Below are 22971 nucleotides of genomic sequence, written 5' to 3'. Positions count from 1 at the left end.
CCGTAAATTCATACATTTCAAACAGTACCCATCACCTTGTCATTAAACCTCAACATTAAAGCCTGAATAATATAAACTCGTAATTATGTGAGACTTTGTGAATAAGGCATTTGCTCCTGTAAGTGGGTTTTAGAGGAATGTGGATATTTTGATGGAACTGTATAACCATAGACATGCCCTTCCTTTTACCTTAATCTGTCAGACTGAGAAAAATCATGAGATTTTTAAAGCTGGTACTCCAATAACTAGTTTAGAACTGACAACTCAAATAGCTAGCTAAACATATGCTCATAGACACCCACTTCAATACAGAAACAGTGACCTGTGCTACTGACTATTCTACACAAATAATAATCCTTTCTCTTACCGCCTACTCAGCAATTGATTTTTTTTAAGGCATGTGTCTCTTTAAAGTATATTGATCCTTGCTGACAAGAGAAGCATACAACCCAGTATCCTCTGATAAGTCTAACTCATAGAATGATGGATCTCTGAAAGATATCACAGTGAGATCAATTGTTGGTGATGATAACATTCTTTAGCACATGCAGAGCAACATACGAGTGTTAAACTTACAATTTCCTCATCTATAAGTGAAAATGACATGTGCGTCTTCAATACATCTGCTGCTGCTGCTGCTGCTGCTGCTAAGTCGCTTCAGTCGTGTCTGACTCTGTGCGACCCCATAGATGGCAGCCCACCAGGCTCCCCCATCCCTGGGATTCTCCAGGCAAGAACACTGGAGTGGGTTGCCATTTCCTTTTCCAAGGCATGAAGGTGAAAAGTGAAAGTGAAATGCTCAGTCGTGTCCGACTCTTAGCGACCCCATAGACGGCAGCCTACCAGGCTCCTCTGCCCATGGGATTTTCCAGGCAAGAGTACTGGAGTGGGTTGCCATTGCCTTCTCCGTTCAATACATCAAAACCCCTCAAAACTACCCACAAAGTTGGTGAGACAGTTTCACTAGCTCCAGCAAAAGATGTATGTTTAAGGCCTTCTCAGATTATCCAGGGAACCCATGCTGGAGGAGTAAAGAAAGACTTTCAACTCACCAAACAATCAGCAATTGCTTCTACCTAAACTATCAAGGTTCACTGAGGTCTACCCAGAAGTCAGTCATAAGAGTTCATAGTATGGCTATTCCAAATACAAAAGTCTCAGAGTTTCTGCCAAAAATTGACGCGAGACTGTATACAGTACACACACACACACACCCTACACACACACATACACGATAGTCATTGGGAAGGTGAAAAATCATGAAGGGAATTATCTGCAGCTTTTGAAATAGTGATGTGTGTTTTGGGAGTTCTCAAACTTAGATGCTAAACATTTCCACAGCAGCTTGTACCTACAGAAAGCTTCAGATTTATTTTTATTAATATCCTAGCATCACAGAAGCAGCTCAAATGCCACAAGAAGAATCTGTTTCTAAGGTAACTCACTAGGCACCCTCACATAAATAGCTTGGAAAATAGAGCTGCTCATATTCCGACTGTAAAGTGCCCAGATCTGTTGAAGGACTTTTAGTAGCTTCCCAACCTTCAACCTAATGTCTCCCATCACCAGCAATCAGCTAGCTGTGTAACATGGTCATTTGCTGGGTTGAATTCTTGAGCAAGGGACAATAATCCATCATCTAAATTGCAAGAAAATAAACAGCAAAGGATGGAAAATTTAAAGAGACAGATCTATTCCCTCTTGGGCAAAGAAAACAAGGAAATGGAGACAATAGGGTGTAATTTAGAAACAAAATGTCTTTGTTAATAAATGTTGAAACTGGGTGATGGGTACATGGGCTTCATTATACCATTCTCTATTTTCCTATAAGTTTGAAAATTTCCATTATAAAAAGATATTTTTAAATGAATATCTCTTCCCAGCCTCCCTACCATAATACACTGAAGAAAACAGGGATTCAAAGATATTAAGTAAGCTCCTCTGATGGTTAATTTTATATGCCAAGTTGGCTGGGCCACAGTGCCCAGATCTTTGATCAAATATTACTCTGGATATTTCTGCGAGGGTGTTTTTTGTGGATGAAATTAACAATTAACACAGTGAACTTGTGTAAAGCAGATTTCCTTTCATAAAGTGCATGAGCTAGGCCTGATCAGCTGAAGACCTTAACAGAGAGTGACCTCCCCTGAGCAAGGAGGAAAGTCACCAGTAGATCACCTTCAGGCATCAATTGCAACATTTGCTTTTTCCTGGGTCTCTAATGTATCAAACTGCCCTGCAGATTTGGGACATGCCAGCCTCTGTAAGATAATAGGCTAATTCCTAAAAAACATAAAAGAAAAAAAATAACAGAACCAATATAATGTATTTGTGTGTTTATCTCTCTCCACCCAACAGTGAGCAAGATGTGTTCTACCACATCTAAGGTCAGTCTCTCCATCCTGTCAGTCTTTATTTTAGGCCCTTACAGCATGTATAATAATCTATAATTATTTTATTTGCTTCTTCACTTTCAGTTTTATCTTTCTGTCATTATCCAAAAATGGAATTTCCAAGAGAGTGGGGACTATATCTCTTTTTATCATTTTTTTCCCAGGATTTAGAAACTGAGTAACAACATTGATTCTTACTAAATAATGTTGAATAGATGAATGAATATTCTCAACCCAGTAACTTTTCAACTGCATTCTTTGGAATTTTTACCCATCAAACAAGGTTCAATCAGTCCTACTTTGATGGGTTTGTTAAGAGCATTCTCACTTATTCGTGTCTTAAGTCACCAAAACAAGTAACTAGACACCACAATGAATATTACCAAGGCTTATTCTGGTGTTTAAGCTCTTAAGTTCCTTACAGCTTTTCATCTCAGGTATAAGTTGAAACATATGAAACTTCCAACCTACAAAAACAGTAATTTCAAAAGGTTTGACCTAATATAGCACATACTTAGAAAAATATGAAATAGCATAGCACACGTGAAAGCATTAAAATAGGAAGAGAAGATACTTTGCAGTTTAGACTGTTAACAAGTGGACTTCCTCCTCTAGGCATTATTCTCCAGGTTAGGTCTTTTTTTGCATAAGCCTCACTGGGGAAGGATGACAAGAAGAATAGAGGGGCTATTCCATTTATTCCACTATTTAAGGACAAAAAGGTACAATGAGGGGAGATGATGGGAGGGGTTGAAGATTTCAACTTTATAAAAATAGCTAATTCATAATTTTAAAACAAACTGTTGTACAACCCAAAAGTTTATAAATTGTATCAAAAGCATTTCAGTGGTATTGACAGGTTTTAATCATCCTATTGGAAAAAGGAGGGAGGGGCATTTTAGCCTTTTCTTGATGCCAACAAAGGTCCATCTAGTCAAGGCTATGGTTTTTCCAGTGGTCATGTATGGATGTGAGAGTTGGACTGTGAAGAAAGCTGAGTGCTAAAGAATTGATGCTTTTGAGCTGTGGTGTTGGAGAAGACTCTTGACAGTCCCTTGGACTGCAAGTAGATCCAACCAGTCCATCCTAAAGAAGATCAGTCCTGGGTGTTCATCAGAAGGACTGATGTTGAAGTTGAAACTCCAATACTTTGGCCACCTGATGCGAAGAACTGACTCATTTGAAAAGACCCTCATGCTGGGAAAGATTGAAGACAGGAGGAGAAGGGGACGACAGAGGATGAGATGGTTGGATGGCATCATCGACTCGATGGACATGGGTTTGGGTGGACTCTGGGAGTTGGTGATGGACAGGGAGGCCTGGCATGCTGCGGTTCATGGGGTCACAAAGAGTTGGACACGACTGAGTGACTGAACTGACTGACTGACTGACTGATTCTAAAATACTTGATCAGTCCAAACCCAAAACCACCCCCACAGACCTGCAAGCAAAGAAAATACAACTTTAAAGACAGCAAAGAAAACCTCCCAGAAGAGAGAATGAATTGTATTGCTTTTATATTATCCTCTAAGACACCTTTTTCAACGTATACTTTATTCATCAATCATACTAAACGTCAAATACAAAGAAACCAACACTGTTTATTTACAACTGCATGATGGGTACTTGGGTAAATGTCCTTCTCTATCTTAAGAAGCTAATAACAATAATGATGATGATGATGAATCTATCCCTATCCAATATCAATACGCTTTATATATATATATATATATATATATATATATATATATATATATATTTACATCTGTTTCAGATCCTGATTCATACCATTTGTAAAATTTGTCATTGCCCTTTCTTATTTGGGCATAAAAGGAAAATGGAATATAGGCACAATAATTCAGAAAACAATGGAACATTACAAAGATGGACAGCCAAATTCTTCTATCTGGGTCCAATTTACTAAAATTTTGTAAACTCAGAATCTTAAGTATAAATTACAGATGGTTATAATTTGACAACTTTGAATAATCTTATAGACACTTTTTCTAAATAATTTTTCCTTTTTTAAAATCCCTGTGCAGAAGTCATCTGCTGAGAGTGCCACGGTATACATGGGGTGATAGGGAGGGGAAGCATCGTAAAGGAAAAGCTTGCCTGCTGACCAACGTAGAACTGAAATAAACCAGTCAGGGAAAGAAATAGGTGGGCAACCACCAGATGGATACTTTGTGGGCAAAAATAAATGTGAATTGGGCCAGCATTAACATTGCTCAAGCTCTACCCTCTCCAGCCTGAAAGGGGATGTTAGCAGTGAACACACCCCTTCCATCCATGGCACTCCACCACAGCCACACCTTTAAATTACCTGGTATTCTTTTTAAACCTGTACAGTTTGCCTCACTACTGTCACTCCCTATACTGATATAATTAGTGTGCAATGGGATTTGATCACTGGTTGTTTTTTAAAAGCCTCCCAGGATTGAGACTCAGTGTAGTTCAACTGGGCTCACAGCTGGGAAGCACTCTGTCTGCTGATTATAGTCTATACCAAAAATATCTGACCAGCTTTTGTTATCTCTCTTTGTAAGAATCATTCTAACCCAGATGGAGAATGTGAAATACCACTGTTCAAGGATAATGGAGAAAGAAAAAATTTCTATTCAATTCTTCATCAACTCTCCTAATGCTAAATGGTGGTCCCTAAAAAGATATATCCATGTTCTAGTCCCTGAAACCTTGAATGGTGGAAGGATATTTGCAGGTGTGACTATGTTAAGGATCTTCAGATCTTCCTAGATTATCAGGGTGAGACCTAAATCCAATGACAAGTGGCAGAGAGAAGACACACATAGGAGGAAGTAATGTGAAGATGGAAGCGGAGACGGGCATGAAGCAGGCACAAGTGCAAGAATGCCAAGGATAGTTGGCAGCCACTTGAAGCTGGGAGAGAGTGTGAACACCTTGATTTCAAACCTCTGGTCCCCAGAACTGTGTGGAAAATCAATTTATGTTCTTTTAAAACACCAAGTTTGTGATCATTTGTGTGACAGCCACAGGGAAACCAAACCATCCTCCAAATCCTCCCTTTCCCCTACTTTCTCCCATCCCAGAAATTCAAAAGCATGAAAGAGTGGCTTGCGTTGAGAAGAACAGGTGGGCAAAAGAGTAGTGCAATTAAGATGTTAGCGTCTGACGTTAATCAGTTTTTGGATATGAGTCTCCACTTTGCCACTTAATACCTTGGAAAACAATTCATCTCTCAAAGCCTCTGTTGCCTCACCTATAATATGGAGATTTTAATAGTATCTACTTACTGAATTATGCTGTAAGAAGGTTGTATGTGAACATACTCTGACCTAAATGCAGAACTGAAACCAAAAGTATCTGACAACCACAGCCATCATGACCCAAGCAGAAAAAGGTGGGGCTGGTCGGAGCTCCTGCTAGACCAGAAGTTAATCATGCCAATGCAGGTGAAGGGGTGGGAGTAGTCTTGAGGAGGAACTGGCCAGTTGGGCTTTCCAACCAGCTGGTAGGTAGGGAGACACTGTCACATGTGAACCACCTCACTCCTGAGCTCCAGCTGGCACAGCTGACTGCTGAGCCCTGGCTGAGCACCAGCTTTGCTTAAATGTACAAAAGCTGTCAACACCCTGTCTGGGTTTCCCAGGTGGCACTAGTTGTTAAAAAAAAAAAAATCTTCCAGTGCAGGAGACTTAAGAGGTACAGGTTTGACCCCTGGGTCAAGAAGATCCCCTGGAGGAGGTCATGGCAACCCACTCCAGTATTCTTGCCTGGAAAATCCCATGGACAGAGGAGCCTGGTGGGCTACAGTCCATAGCGTCGCCAAGAGTTGGACCCAGCTGAAGCAACTGAGCATGCAGACACACTCTGTCTCATGGGGCTCTTGCCTGTCACCCCCATGCCTTCCCATGCTCCATGGTGAGACACTAAACTTCAGCCTGCTTCCTCAGTCAGTCAGTTTCATTTGGGATCAATAATCAGTTTGGGGGATTTGCACTCCCACTCCACGCTCTTGTTCATCAGAGAGCAATGGGCACAGATGTGTGCTCATTTGCTATGATGTGCTATTCCTCCCTGCTGGCTCCCCTGACCCACAGAGGAGTGTTAGCCTTTGCCTCTACAGCCCTCCCAGGGAAGGCTGTGTACCTGCAGTACCTCCTAGGATCCTTCCAGGCAAGACAGGTACATTATTTGAAGACCCAGTGCAAAAATGGAAGGACCTTTAGTTCAAAAACCATTAAGAATTTCAAGAGGGCAACAGCAGAGCACTAACCCAAGAGAAGCATCCCTTTCTGGCATGGAGCCCTGTGCAGCTGCACCGTTTAGGTGCCCTTGAATCCAGTCCTGGCTCTAGGAGGCCTCAGGCGGTGTGCTCCCCAGCCTCTGACACAGGCCACCCACCACAAGGTGCGACTACTCCCTAGCAGGAAGACAGTGCTCTTAGACCACTACTGTCTTCTCCCCAGAGGGTCATGCAGAAACTCCTAAACCCTATGTGACATGAGCTACTCAGTGAGGAACTGTGCTAGAAATCTTCTCCAGGTCTCTTTCCTCACATCCCCACCAGTATGTTCCCCCTCTGCAGCAGCCATGCCGGGCACACGTGGGACCCATGTGAGGCAGTCTCCAGCCACCCTCCCCAAGGGGATGCACATGGCGCTCTGCTTTTCGTCGCTTCCTCGGGCCATGCTGGACTCCGATCTTCTCACTACGACCACGGCAGGTGGCCCCACACCCTAACCCTTCTCAGGGTCCAGGCAACTTTCAAGCCCTCCAAATCTCTTTTCCTGTGGTCCCTCCAAGCCATGGGCTGCCCTTCCCAGTGGTGGAAAGCCTTTCTTCTTCTCCTCCCTGCCTGGGAGGAACCACCCTCCTATACATCCTCCATCCTTTCTATACTGTGCTTCTGGAAATTAAGCTCTCTGCTCCAACTTCTAAATGTTGCCTTTGATACATAAAGAAAGCTTCTGAGGGAAAAACAAACAAAACAAAATCTCATCTCTCTTTCCCAACTAAGATTCTTTAAAAACTATTATTTCACCATGGGATTTTTATTTTTAATCAACTTTTATCTCAGCACTGAACATTTCCACCAATTAAAAATGAATAAAATTTTTTAAAACACTGAACAATGGCTTCTTTGTTACAACCCATATCTACCCTTCCCCCAAAGCAATCACTACCAATAAATAACACAAGTACTTTGCATTAAGAAGTCAAATAATCCATGTAACAGACTTAGCAAGTGTGTGAATAGTAAATGCTAAATAAATGATAGCCATCAATTATCACTATCTAATTATTATTATTACCTATGTTATTAGGAAGAAACTGTTTCAGTTCTTTATCCCTTACCTACATTCAGATAAATGATATGTGAAAATCCATTGAATTTTGAAAACAATATACAGTCTAAAAGGCATTTTTGTGGGGCAAATTATTTTGTACAATGGGCTCAGAAAATAAACTCTCATGTCTGCTTCTCTAATATTATCATAGAAACAAAAAAAATTATTTTATTCTTCAGAACCTCACACATATATTAGATTATAATGATTAGGTTGCTAATATCCAGCCCTTTTTGATATATAAAAATGGAAATTTCATATGGTTCAACCTCAGAGTAAGATGGTCTTGTTGGTTTTTAATCATTTTCATTAGGTCTCCTCCATTCGCAGACTGAGACCTAGGGAAGAAATTGCTAGGGTAACCCCAAGGATCGAATAGGACTGCATTGTAGCGATGGGGAGAAACCTAGCCCAGACTCACAAATTTGCAAGTGAGGACTTAAGACCCAGAGAAGTGAAGTGAACCTCCCAAAATACTACAGCCAATTAGTGGCAAAACTAAGCTCTGGCTGTCTTCACTGTGTCTCTTTCTACCATACCAGGCTGCCTTCCTCCCTTCCTAACATTTGTCAAAATATGTTAAGAACATCCCATCTTCACTGAGAAGTCAGGGCTCTGCGGATGATAATTAAAGCAGACATCAAAAGTTAGATAAAATCTGGGCTAGAGGCACATTTTTCAAAGACTCTTGATCAATAATAATTAAACTTTCAAAGGAGAAATGTCAAAATGAAGGTGTTTGTTTCTAAGTTGTAATTTGTAGATTCTCCTGATTAAACTATTTTTAAAGCTCCCTTCAGATGATCCCACTCTGAGTGTTACTTGAGCTAACAGCTTCTGGTTCATGCTTTATTGTTATTGTTTCAATATTATCTTCAACTTATTTGCAAGTATAATTCATAATTGTCTCTAAATTACTCAGATAACATGTCAAACAAGACAAAAAGAAAATAATCTTAAATAGCTCTAACCTTAGTTCTTTGTACTTACTAGAGTCTGAAAAGGAGAAAACATCACCAACTTTTAATCTCCCAATTTAAGTAATGAATACAATGTATTCACGTGTGATGTCACTCCTAGAAGCCACTACTATGACTGGAATTGTGTTAATACTACACAACTATGGTTAAAGTTCTATTAGGTCTTTTACCATAGGCATCATGCTGGTATCCTTACAAAATTAATTCGAATAATCAAAACCAACCCTGTAAGGGGTGTGTTGACGACCCCGATATACAGATAAGGAAAACATTTAGAATGGTTCCATAATTTGCCTCAGTCATACAACTAGTGACGGTGAGTTGCTGAAAGAGGAAAGAATCACTATGAACCCTAACTCCATATCACCTCATGACCAAGCAGAAGTCTCACCTATGTCCCAGCTGAGACAATAGTGGCTAGAGCATTTGTAAGTCCAGATTTCACATGAAAAATTCTATTTTAAATATTCCACTCTGTTTTCAGAAGACAAGCCAGATGGCTCAAGTGGAGTTCAAAAACTAAGGCTATTGCAACAGTAAGAATGCCAAATCAACTGTCAGAATTACACCTTACACCCTTCCATTATTCTCCCCTATGGTGATTTTAAGAGACATTGCACACTCTTTGATACTGTTTCCTTAAAAAGTGGACCTTAATCCCCCTTCCCTGAAGATGGACTGTACTTAGTAAACGACCAGAATGTGGTGGAGGAGATATTGAATGACCTTCCTAGACTAGGTCATTAAAAAACTGACTTTCTCTTGCTCTCCTCTCTTGGATCATTCACTCTGGGGGAAGCCAGCTGCCATGTGAAAAATATACTCAAGCAGCTCTGCGGAGGGTTCACATAGCAACTAAAGCCTTCTGCCTGGAAGTGAAGTCATCAGCCCCAATCAAGCCTTTAGATGGCTGCAGCTGACATTCTGATTGCAGCATCATGAAAAACTCTGATCTGTAATAACCACTCAACTAAGCTAACCCCATATTCATCAACTTTGAAAACTGTGAGATAATAAATATTTGTTGTGGGGTAATTTGTTAAAGCAATAAGTAATTAATACATGACAGTGAAGTGAAAGTGTTAGCTGTTCAGTCGTGTCCAACTCTTTGTGACTCCAGGGACTGTATCCCACCAGGATCCTCTGTCTATGAAATTCTCTAGGCAAGAAAACCACAGTGGGCTGCCATTTCCTCCTCCAGAGGATCTTCCTTATCCAGGGATCAAACCCAGTCTCTTACATTGCAGGTGTATTCTTTACCATCTGAGCCATAAGGGAAGGCCCGTATTCATCAATTTTGAAAACTGTGAGATAATAAATATTTTTGTGAGGGGTAATTTGTTAAAGTAATAGGTAATTAATACATAATTATTCCTAAATTATGCCTTTTATTATAGCAAAGTGAACAAGTTGAACCATATCTACATAAGGTACCATACCAATAAATCAAATATTGTCATTGGTCCAAGCTGTGGGATAGCTAAGGGGTGTTTTCCTCAAGGCCTTGCCCCAGCTCAAACACATAATGTAAGACTGTCCCTCCACCAGTTCTGTCATGCCCCACCCATGGGCCATGGGGGAGAAGAGTGAGAATCAAACTAACAAAATTTTTTTAAAAGCCAAGTGGTTACCTATAAAATAAGAATACTGTCTTTAAACGTCCAGCTTTTGTGTGATTATAATCACTTTGTGATAACATCCTGTATCACAAAGTTCTATCCTTCAGTAATTGAAAATAGAATATGTTCTTTAAGAGCCAGAAGCCAATTATTTCTTTTAGTGTGTTATTTTCCCCATTAAATTGAAGGAAGGAAGTTAGTAAATGAAGTGGTAGATTCAATGAACTTAAAGCCTCCCTTTAGAAAAGTGACTGTTGCCATACAAGGTGGGGGATGGCCCTAAGCACTGAAAATCTCAGAAACATCTAACCAAAGTGAAGTGTCAATATCATTCCAAAATAATGAAACCAAAACACATCAAGGCTCTTGTCAATCAAAATCCCTTTTTTTTTTTTTTCCTTTTCCTTCAAGCATTAGTCAGAGGGAAACTCAACACAGACATCTAAAAAGCTAAGAAGACGGGAAGCAGTGGTCAGCCTTTTCCCATCTGCTCTTTGGACCCTAAAGAGAGCATTACTTTCCTAAAGCTAATGTATTCTTTGGTAATGTCCATTCATCATGCCACCACAGCAGCTGCTAAACTGCTCATGTGTGACTTCTTAATGGGGTCCATCCAAGAACAGTGACATTCCTTCCCCGATCAAAACCACAGCCAACGCCAAGCTCAGGAGACTGCAAAGCATAATGCTTACCTGGTCCTTTGCAGATTCCAGTCTTGTCTTTAGAGTGCTTTCTCTTCCCGCGTTGCTCCAGGCATGGAAGGCCTCCTGTGGTCTCAAAACTCAGCTTCTTGTTGATGAAGAGGAAGAGGACAACCAGAAGAACAAGAAAGACCCCAGCTGCAGACAAGAAGCCGATGGCCTCGGGAGGGACTAGCAAGAGAACACAAAGGAAAAAATATCACCAAGTGAACCATCTTTTAGTTCTAACAACTGATCAAAGTTATCTGGAATCTTCACAATTATGAGAATGCCAGATACTCTGCAAGTCCTGACCTGCTGGCATCCCCAGCACTGTGTACAGGGGAAAGGAAAGGACTATTGCCAGGTCCATCAGGCTAGGCTGGCTCCTAGATGACAGACCTCCATTCCTTTACACATATGGCTTCTTCTGCCTATAATATAACTCCTCTGGCCCCTCTCCTTCACTTAATATTCAACATCAAGCATGCCAGCTATTAGATATCAGTCAAATGAGTTGCGTTTGAAATGGCTGACCAGTGTTATAAAAGCAAGTCTTTTAAAAATACAACTGCTTAAAACTTAGAAAAACTAATTATACAAGACAAAGTTTCAGACATACATCCGTCAAATTAGCAACTGGAGGAAAGTCATTTCCTGGATATGGTCTTTCTAATTCAACTAAGCAACACGTGATGGTGATGATTACCGATGGTAAGAAACCAATGACAAGAAAATTCCTAATCTGTGCATCCATATTATAAATTAGAATTATATTTTGAATGCTAATATTTTAGAATTTTAGAAGATGAATTTTCATCTTCCCCTGTCCCCTCCTCATCAAAAAATTCCCGAGCTATAAATGACTCTGTGCTGCCCAGGTCCATAGTCCCAGCTATTGAGTTCAGCTCTGAGGTACATAGAACAGAAAGGTCAGAGCTAGTTCCAGGTTGAGAGAAGATTCCTTCAAAGAAATGTCGTTTGAGTAAAGACAACATTTCATAAAGAAATCCAAAAATCAAGTTGTATAAAGGAATCAATCACAAAGCAGGTGTCAGGAAGAGTTATTCAAGGCAATTGGGTATATGTGAAAGCTTATGAAAATTACTCTCCTGAGAGTAGTTTTAATTCTTGAGCAGGTTTAATATGTGGATTAATAATATGAAGAGATAATATACAGCTCGTGCTACCTTCCAGATAAAGAGAGAAAGGATGAATCAAACCAGTCCCAACCCTATGAAAAGAAAATAAATGGCACTGCCTCACTGAAACAATCCAGTGGCAAGCCAGAGAAAGAACAAACAAGACAAAAATAGCTTTGTAATCTGCAAAATGATAATAGTGCCTGCTTATCAAAACCAACATATATTGTGAATTTAAAAAGTATGCATGTATTGATTATTCCCTCTGCCTCTAGAGGCAACACAGGTAGCAACGTTTACTGGCATAGGTTCAGCAGTCACACCACCTGGAAAGAAATCACAATTTGCCACTTGTTATCTGTGTGGCCTTGAGCAAATTATTTAACCTCTCTGTGCTTCAGTTTTCTAAGTAATAAAAGAAGACAATAAATATAGCTACATTAGATTAAATGAGCTAACACATGGAAAATAACCTGTATGGCACCAAGCACATAGAGCATTCTCAAACAGGAATTAACATCTCCCTCAGTAGCATCATTATCAGCTTTGCAGACCTTTTAAAATACCTAGGAGCAGTCAAATATGAGATGGATGTGTTGCTTTGTACACAGGCTGTGCTCCACACCCCATTTCCCTCTCTTGCATTAATTATCCCAGAGGGATGGGGAAGGGATAAAGTAGGAGCCTGAGAATAGCAGCAACAAACTACTACATATAAAATAGATTTAAAAAAACAAGGTCCTATTGTATAGCACCAGGAAATATATTCAATAACCTATAATAAACCATAATGGAAAATGATATGAAAAAAAATATGTCTGTATACTTATAGCTTAAACATTTCACGGTACACCTGAAACTAACACTGTAAATCAACTACACTTAAAATCATCTCTATCTCCCCGCTCCCACCAATTCTTGTATTTTCAACTACTTCCCTTAGTAGAGACCACATTGTTTTCACCTGCATTAAAAGTAATGTCACTAACTGTCTCCCATCCTAAGAGCCCCTCCTCGTCACCATATGCTCTCTTCAACCATGCTGCTGCTGCTGCTGCTAAGTCACTTCAGTCGTGTCCGACTCTGTGCGACCCCAGAGATGGCAGCCCACCAGGCTCCCCCGTCCCTGGGATTCTCCAGGCAAGAACACTGGAGTGGGTTGCCATTTCCTTCTCCAATGTATGAAAGTGAAAAGTGAAAGTGAAGTCGCTCAGTCGTGTCTGACTCCTAGTGACCCCATGGACTGCAGCCCACCAGGCACCTCTGTCCATGGGACTTTCCAGACAAGAGTACTGGAGTGGGGTGCCATTGCCTTCTCTGCTCTTCAACCATAGCCCTGCTTTTTCCCAGTCACAACTGACCATCTTCAGAGTACCCTACACTCATCTCCACTTTCTTACCTCCAAAGCCTCTAGGATCCTTTACCCAGATTCCCATTGATCTCCAAGTACCCAGCCTTACCCCTCAACAAATCCCTTCTCCACAAAGCAGCCAGAGTGATCCTTCTGAAGTAAGTCTGATTTGTTCAATTGCCCCACTAAAGCCCTCTGCAGTGGGTTTAATTGTGACCCCCAAAAGAGACATCCACCTAGAATCTCAGAATGTGACCTTATTTAAAATAAATTAGGGTAGGATCTTCAGATGAAATTATCCAGGATCAGGGTGGGCCCTAAATACAGTGATAAGTATCCCTAAAAGACACTGAAAAGGAGAAAACACAGAGAGAAGATGACCATGTGAAGATGGGAGAAAAGACTGAAGTTATGAAGCCAACTGAGGAATGCCAAGGCTTGCCAGCAGCCACCAAGAGCTAGGAGAGAGCCCTGGAAGAAGTACTCTCTCAGAGATTCCAGAGGAATCAATTTTGCTGATATTCTAAATTTGGACTTCTGGCCTCCAAAATTGTGAGAGAACAAATTTGTTGTCTTAAGCTGTCAAGCATTTGGCAATATGTCATGGTAACCCTCAGAAACTAATTTACCCTCCAACAGCTTCCCATCACCCATAGGAAAAAACTCGAAGTCCTCAACTTGGTTTGCAAGACTTTTCATGACCTAGCTGCTGATTCTAGCCTTTATCACTCATCACTCCCCAGCATCAAACTCTTTGTTGCCATCATATTCATCTATTTCTGGTTCCCCAAACATAGCTCACCTCCAGACCTTTGGAGAGACTATTTCAAATCCATGGAATGACTGTGCACTCTCTACTGTCTAACACTGATACTAGACTTCCTCTGAAAGCCTTTTTTGTTCCTCTTGACCAGGCTGGATGCTTCTACTATGAGTTCCCACCCACTGAGACTTCAACAGCTTTTTCAAGTGTTTTCAAATGCTAAATTTTCAACTTCATAAGAACAAGGACTTTGCCTCAGTTACCCAATGTGCTCTCAGCAGCTAGCCTAGGAGATGCATGATACATATTTGATGCTTAAATAAATATTGAATTCTTCTGTGCTATGATATGTTGATACATGGAAAGAAAATATATACCTCAAGTAGGTCAGTAACACTAACAACATAAGATATGATTTATATCAGATCCAGGCTTAGGGAAAAAAAGGTTCATCTATTGTCTATAAGCAGAAACATTTGCACCTAATAATGCCATTCATTAGTGAAACTAAATCTTGATTTTTTAATACACTGTATTTTTCCATTATAAAACAACATGATGCATATTACATAAAATCTACAAAATATAGAAAAAGATGACGACAACCACAGTTAAGTTTTTTGTACTTCCTTCCAGTCATTTTGATATTTGGGCAAATACTAATTGTCTGTATTGATTTTACCTTTACTGTCTTGTAAAAAAATTTTCTAGATAAAAACTTCTTTTTTTAGAGAGAGAGATTTAAAGAAAAAATGATTCATGCATTTAGAAAAATGTTTTTAAAATATTGGAAATTTTTTTTTAAAGTTCATGTTGAAACTCACCACCTATCATTGTTTTCTGTTATATTTTCTTAACTATTTTTACCAGCGCTGAGATACTATCTTATATTAATGCATTTAATATAAAAACATTCACAAATTCCAGATTGAAGACTATATATATATATATATATATATATATATATATATATATATATATGTATATAAGGAGTTTCGATATAAATCTCCAAAGATGAAAGAAAGAATTGGGAGAAAGCTCTTGTATTATTCAAAATAACTCTGCTCTTTGTAGATGAAAATATTTTTGTTAGTAATCATTCTTGTAGCAGTGACTAAACTATGAGTAGGTACAAAATTCCTAGGTAGGTACCAAAACGTTTTTCTCCTCAAAATTATCTAGATATCAGCGCATTAACTTTTAATGTTTAATGTTTCATAAATGAATGTGACACTGCAGCTACTTTTTATTACTGTATGGACAACAGAATTTTTTGGTCTAGAATCTTTTCAAAACAAAATTTTAATTTAATTTTCTTTTAATACCAAAGATTATCAGAATGTGACATTTTATGGAATCTTTTGTTGATTTTCCCTAGAACCTAGTCTTTTCGATATCCATGACTTTTTTAAAGCTTGGAAGAATTTTCTTCAATGATGTCTGATAATTTGTGCCAACTGTTCTTCTTTCTGTCTTAAACTAGGGTACTATTTCTTTAGTTACCAATTTTTATGTTCTTTTTTCTGCATCCTAGCAGGCCTCAAATATGGCCTACACTTTTCATTTAACTAAATAGGTGAAAGTGTGCTGTTACCCACTTCACTACTGTAAACTCTGTATATCTGAGTCCATGGCAGACAGTGGGAGAAGATAAAGTCTTTTGAGTTGGATGGTGAAGAACACTAGAAATAAGCACAAATGTAGCTAAAGCAGAGGGACAACTTAGTTCAAGGAGTGTGGTTATTTCATGAGACTTCATATTCCTCTCATAATGTATCAATTTTAATTTCATCTTTTTCTGTGTATTTATGGGTCAGTTCAGACAGTCAGTTCAGTCGCTCAGTCGTGTCTGACTCTTTGTGACCCCATGAGTCGCAGCATGCCAAGCCTCCCTGTCCATCACCATCTCCCGGAGTTCACTCAGACTCACGTCCATCGAGTCCGTGATGCCATCCAGCCATCTCATCCTCTGTCATCCCTTTCTCCTCCTGCCCCCAATCCCTCCCAGCATCAGAGTCTTTTCCTATGAGTCAACTCTTCGCATGAGGTGGCCAAAGTACTGGAGTTTCAGCTTCAGCATCACTCCCTCCAAAGAAATCCCAGGGCTGATCTCCTTCAGAATGGACTGGTTGGATCTCCTTGCAGTCCAAGGGACTCTCAAGAGTCTCCTCCAACACCACAGTTCAAAAGCATCAATTCTTCAGCGCTCAGCCTTCTTCACAGTCCAACTCTCACATCCATACATGACCACAGAAAAAACCATAGCCTTGACTAGACGGACCTTAGTCGGCAAAGTAATGTCCCTGCTTTTGAATATGCTATCTAGGTTGGTCATAACTTTTCTTCCAAGGAGTAAGCATATTTATGGGTACTTAATTGGAAGTCTGAAGAGGTGCATGAGAGACTGGGAGCCAAATGCTACATTAAACTATAGTTTAGTGTATGTATCTGGTTGGCCAAAAAATGTGTTCAGGTTTATTTGTTACATCTTATGAAAAACTTGATCAAAATTTTTGGCCAACCCAATACTTTCTATATGAGTAGAGTATCATGGAAATGACTGAGAAGTTAGCAGTGACCTCAGACTTGTAAGAATTGCTTAACCAGAGTTGCAGACAAACAAACCTCTCTAAAAATTGTTTAAAATGACAAATATAACCTAGCAATTCCACTTTTCTAGGTATATATCCAGTGGAATTGAAAATACACACATTCACAAAAAAACCTGTGAATGAGTGTGCATAGCATTATTCATAATAGCCAAAAAAGTGGAAATAGACCAAGTGTCCAGGCACTGATAAATAAAATGTGGCATATCCATACAATGGAATATTATTCCACCAAAAAATGAAGTACTGATACATGCTACAGTATGGATGAAACTTAAAAAAAAAAAAACTATACTAAGTGAAAAATATCTGACAAAAGGCCACAGAATTGTGTAATTGATTCCACTTATATTAAATGTCTAATGGACAAATCCAAGGTGACAGAAGGTATATGAATTATTTCCAGAAGCTAGCAGGATAGTGGGAGGAATAGGGAGAAATGAGGAGTGACTGCAAATGGGTATGGGTTTTGTCTTTTGAGGTAATGAAACTATTCTGAAATGAGATGGTGCTGATGCTTGTACAATTTTGTGAATATACTAAAACCCAGCGAATAGTACACTTTACGAGGTGTGAATTTTAAGGAATATGAATTTCATCTCAAAAAGATGTTTCAATTCCAGTCTTCTAGTAAAGACTGGGAAGAAACATGAGAAAAATGAGTTTTCTGAGATTTGGCTTGGAAGTGATTTTCTTCATGTTTAAAGATTGTATAATTTTATTATTCAGAATTTAGAATTAAAAATAAAGTCTGAATACTGTAGAGTATGGGAATTGTATCAGCAGAGCTCTAACATCAACGTGTAACACCGAACACAGCAAGCCAACAATTCTATTGGTCAAAGCCAGAGAGTTTGATGCCGCTGAGTTTGAGTCTAAACAAAATAAGGGAATTTGGCAGGAAAGTCTACAGTCATCTTGCATTCCATATATACAAATGCTATGATGAAGAACAAGCATTACATGTATCATCTGCGATAGATGACAAGGGCACATATGTCAAGAAACTTCATTGCCATCTGCAGAGTAACTCATCTAATTATTCCAGTAATTACTAAATTGGAAATCAGATGACTGTGAAGTTCGGTCACATAGTTCATATTGAAAACTTCCTCAAAGTTAAATATACCTCTCACATTCCACTGGAGAGCCCCATCTGTTGGTTCAGAAGCAGTGGCTCAAGGAGAAGACAGAGCATGCAAAGATATGAACAAAGAGGCCTCTGCATGTCACATGGTCGATGGATGTTTGTACATTTCATTCCACAGCTGTTGAAAAGGTTAAAAAAAAAAGGGGGGCTAGCCAATTGCAGCCATCTGACTCACAAGTACTAGATATAACATAAGAGGAAACTGAAATTTTACTTAACAAAATGCTAAGGCAGGGAAATCAGAAATAACTGAGTAATGATAATAGAAATAATTAAAGAGTAAAGTTATAATTTCTCAGGAATAAACTTTCTTGTCACTGCTCTGAAGATTGTGAGGAATCTCATTTTTTAAAAAAGGAAAGTCTGAAGTAAATCTAAAACTCTAATCACTTAAACACCTCTACCATCCTCAAGTAGCCATCAACCTGACAGTCCTATTTTCCATCACACCATTTTGATTTCATTCCTCCCTTTAAAAAGCAGCATTGGAAGAGAACAAGATGGTGGAGGAGTAGGCGGACATGGACTGTCCACGGATACATCAGAAATACACCTTCAGACACAGAAGTGCACGCACAACACCAGCTGAGAGCAGACAGGAGTACCTGACCAGCAGAACAGAATATACAGAACCACGCAAAACTCGGTAGGAGGAAGGAACTAGGGAGAAAAACAAGAGTGTTGGTAGGACTGGACCTGCCCTCAGCAAGTGGGGGAACTGAAGCACAGGTCCGATCTCCACATCGGGGCAACTGTCTGAGTCAAAGGAGAAACATTTAAGGCTGAGAGTCAAACAGCTGATCTGTGGCAGCCTAAACAGAATGAGAATCAGACAGTCCTTGCCACAGCCATACTTACCCCGGACAGGGATGCCGGTACCCTGGAAGGGGCAGCAGCTGGAGCTCGAATTTAGGGATTGTGGAGCAATCCCAGGGTGAGGGCTGCTGTTGACTGTGGAGAGGCTGATAGAGGGGATGTGAGGGAGGAAACTTGGTGGGAAATCCCTGTGGAAGAAAGCCAGGCAGCCATGGAAGCATGGCGATACTGCTGAGTCACACGTAGGGCGTGGAGCCATCACCATAGCCTCTCTCTCCCCACAGGCCAGCATTGGCAGCTGAACAATAGAGAGGCAGGCCCATCAAATGCCTGACACGCTGAACTACAGAGTAGGACCCCAGTCAGGGGGCCCCTCTATGTGCCTGACGCACCAAACAACAGAGAAGGACCCCACGCAAGGGAGCCCTCTAAGTGCCTGAACAGCGGAGCTATGGAGAAAGACTGGCCAAAGAGGCCTTCTGACCGCCAGCTACAAGAGGCTTGAAAAAAGACTCTGATAGGGCCATAACTCCTGGGATGAAGCAGTCTGTGACCCTGCACACTTTGCACTGTGCCATCTTCACGCTCAACTCCCTCGAAGGCAGAGCTGCCATAGGAAAAAGGAATCTTGTGTCTATGTGTGCAGGGTTACTTCAGTCTTGTCCAACTCTGCAACCCTGTAGACTGTGGCCTGCCAGGCTTCTCAGTCAGAGGGGTTCTCCAGGCAAGAATACTGGAGTGTATTGGCCAATACTGGTTGCCATACCCTTCTAAAGCACTATATTTCCTGCTGCCCTAGCTGCCAACTCCCCTCCTGGTGCTGCCAGAACCCCTGCGACCCAAGCAGCTACATCACTTCCACACCTAGCCCTCACAGGGGCAAACCCAAATCCTCCAGGGCAGCCTCAGGAGCAATCCCCAGTGGACGACCCAAATGCAGAGGTGGAAATAAAATCACAACTGAAACCCAGGGACAGTGTGACTAAGGAAGACGACTCAAAAACTTCCCACCAGCTGTACAAGCTGCAGATTAAATCCACACGATCAACTAGGCAGACCCTGTGTCTATAGAATATATAAAAGCACATCAAGAGCTCCTACAAAAGAAAATGCACTAGATCAGAGACCTGTGGGCATTGGAGGCAAGAAACACAGGAGTAGGACCAAATTAGAATCTGAGCTGCCCCCACAACAGGTCCAGAGATGAGCACAGTGTTGGAGGGCATCACAGGGAGGTGAGGTAGACTGTGACTCCCAGCAAGGGAAGGACTCTAACAGCAGTGACTTAAGAAAAACATTTATTATGCTTATGTTTTGACTTGTTCTGTAGATGCTTTTGGATTTATTTTTCCTTTTTTTTTTTTCCACCTCTGTTGCAGTTGACGATTTTATTCGCACTATGAAATTTAATTAAGCTTTTGAGCTTTTTATTTTTCCTCAGTCACATTTCTTATTGCTGTTATAAACCTCTGCCTCTATGTTGGGCTATTGCAGTTCTGCGGAGTTTTCCTTTCTTTCTTTTTTCTTTTTTTAATTTTAATTTTTAAACCTATTATTATTTTTTCTACATTCATTCCTCTTTTTTTGCTTTTCCTACTGTTTTTTCCCCTTGCAGTTAATCTTTAATATATATAAATCGTCTATATCTACCTCTATTTAAATTGCATATCTATTCTTTCTTTCTTTTCCTTCCTCTCAACATATTTGTTAGTTTTATTTTCATTGCTTCATTCCCCAATTGGTACCTTGCTTTAGTTTTGTTTTCCAGTTTGTGCTTTAGGTAGTTTTGTTCTTACTGGTAGATATAATTTTTGGTTTCCTTTGTTCGCCAATCTGTTATACTTTATTTTTACTGGACTGTTTTGATTTTGCTTATGGGTATATATGTATATGTGTATATTCAGTTACACTTTTTATTGTTATAAACCTCTGCCTCTATGTTGGGCTTTACCAGTTTTGTGAAGCTTTCCTTTTTTCTTTTTTTCTTTCTTCTTCCTTTTATTGCTTTTCTCTTTTTTATAATTTTAATTTTTTAAAAAAAATTATATTTTTCTACATTTATTCCTTTGTTTGCCTTTCCTGTTCTTTTCCCCTTGCAGTTAAATCTTTAATGTATATAAATGTTCTTCATCTACCTCTATTTAACCTTGCATATCTATTCTTTCTTTTCTTTCTTTCCTTTCCTCTAAACATATTTGTTAGGTTTGTTTTCATTGCTTTACTCCCCACTTGGCACCTTGCTTTAGTTTTGTTTTCTGGTTTGTGCTTTAGTTAATTTTGTTCAACTGGTAAATATAATTTTTTATTTACTTTGTTTACCAGGTCAATCTACTGTACTTTTAGTTGGACTGTTTTGATTTTGCTGATGGGTGTATATGTATTTGTGTATATTCCATTATTTTAATTAGTATTTGCTTGATTTTGTAATTGCCATTTGTCTGGGGTTCATCTTTGGTTTCTCATTTTCGGCTATTTGTTTTCATCTCACTTAATGCCATAACAAACCACTTTTGGAATCTTCATTCCTGACCAGAGATTAAGCCCTGATCCTTTGGAGTGGGAGCACGGACTCTAAGACCCTAGACTACCAGAGAACTAACCCTGCTGCTGCTACTAAGTCGCTTCACTCGTGTCCGACTCTGTGTGACCCCATAGACGGCAGCCTACCAGGCTTCCCCGTCCCTGGGATTCTCCAGGCAAGAACACTGGAATGGGTTGCCATTTCCTTCTCCAGTGCAAGAAAGTGAAAAGTGAAAGTGAAGATGCTCAGTCACGTCTGACTCTTAGCAACCCCATGGACTGCAGCCTACCAGGCTCCTCCATCCATGGGATTTTCCAGGCAAGAATACTGGAGTGGGCTGCCAACCGTAGGGAGTATCAAATATTGAGAACTCACAGTAAGGAAACCACTTGAATGCAAGACCTGGCATCACACAACCACCAGTAGCACACTGTGCAGGATGCCTCATCTAAACAACAAACAAAACAAAAATACAAACCCAATCATCAGCAGACAGATTTACCAACTCACTCAGCCTTACCCATCAGAGGAAAAACAAACAAGAACAACAACAACAAAAACTCAGCACAAATCTCACCCTATATGAAGCTTACACAAACCACTAGACCAACCTTAGGAGGGCAGAAACCAAGAGGAAGAAAGAATTCAACCTTGAAGCCTGGAAAAAGGAGACCTCAAACACAATAAGTTAAAATATATATATAATGAAAAGGCAGAGAAATACTACACAAATGAAGGAACAAATTAGAAACACACAAGTCCAAATAAATGAAGAGGAAATAGGCAAACTACCTGAAAAAGAATTCAGAATAATTACAGTAAAGATAATCAAAAACCTTGAAAACAAAATGAAGAAAATGCAGGAATCAATTAACAAAGACCTAGAATAATTAAAGGATAAACATACAAACAACACCATTATTGAAATTAAAAATATTCTGGAAGGAATAATCAATAGGAGAATACCTGAAGCAGAAGAATGAATCAGTGAGCTGGAAGATAAAATGGTGTAAATAAGTTCTGAAGAGCAGAACAAAGTAAAAAGAATGAAAAGAACTGAGGATAGTCTCAGAGACCTCTGAACAATATCAAATGCACCAATATTCGAATTATAGGGGTCCCAGAAGAAGAAGAGAAAAGGAAAGGGTATGAGAAAATTTTCAAAGAGATTATAGTTGAAATTTTCCTCAACATGGAAAAGGAAATAGTCAATCAAGTCTGAGAGGCTCAAAGAGTCCCATATAGGATAAACCCAAGGAGAAACATGCCAAGACACAGTCTAAACCCAAAGAAAAAATATTAAAAGCAGCAAGGGAGAAGCAACAAGTAACATATAAGGGAAACCCCATACATTTGACAGTTGATCTTTCAGCAGAAACTCTGTAGGCCAGAAGGGAATGGCAGGATATATTTAAAGTACTGAAAGGGAAAAATCTACAACAAGATTACTGTATCCAGCAAGGATCTCATTCAAAATTGATGGAGAAATCAAAAGCTTTTCAGACAAGCAAAAGTTAAGAGAATTCAGTACCCCCAACCAGCTTTACAACAAATGTTGAAGGGACTTATATAGTCAAGAAATACAACAAAAGGAAAAAGATCTACAAAATCAA

The 22971-nt window shown here is 39.7% G+C and overlaps 1 protein-coding gene across 1 annotated transcript in view; it reads right to left on the bottom strand.

The window, feature by feature from the left end:
* The window catches only part of SYT16 (synaptotagmin 16), a 150919-nt gene extending 136721 nt beyond the window's left edge, over nt 1-14198 (bottom strand). Inside the window, exons 1-2 of the mRNA XM_070292482.1 lie at nt 14129-14198; nt 11018-11197 (exon numbers count right to left, since the gene is read on the bottom strand). Coding sequence (XP_070148583.1) covers nt 11018-11197; nt 14129-14198 — 250 coding nt within the window. The remainder of the gene's footprint in view (nt 1-11017; nt 11198-14128) is intronic.
* Nucleotides 14199-22971: the final 8773 nt, after the last annotated feature.

The sequence above is a fragment of the Ovis canadensis genome, chromosome 7, assembly GCF_042477335.2.
Source record: "Ovis canadensis isolate MfBH-ARS-UI-01 breed Bighorn chromosome 7, ARS-UI_OviCan_v2, whole genome shotgun sequence".
Classification (NCBI taxonomy): Eukaryota; Metazoa; Chordata; class Mammalia; order Artiodactyla; family Bovidae; genus Ovis; species Ovis canadensis.
The sequence above is the reverse complement of the archived record's forward strand: the minus strand, read 5'-3'. Positions and strand labels throughout refer to the sequence as shown.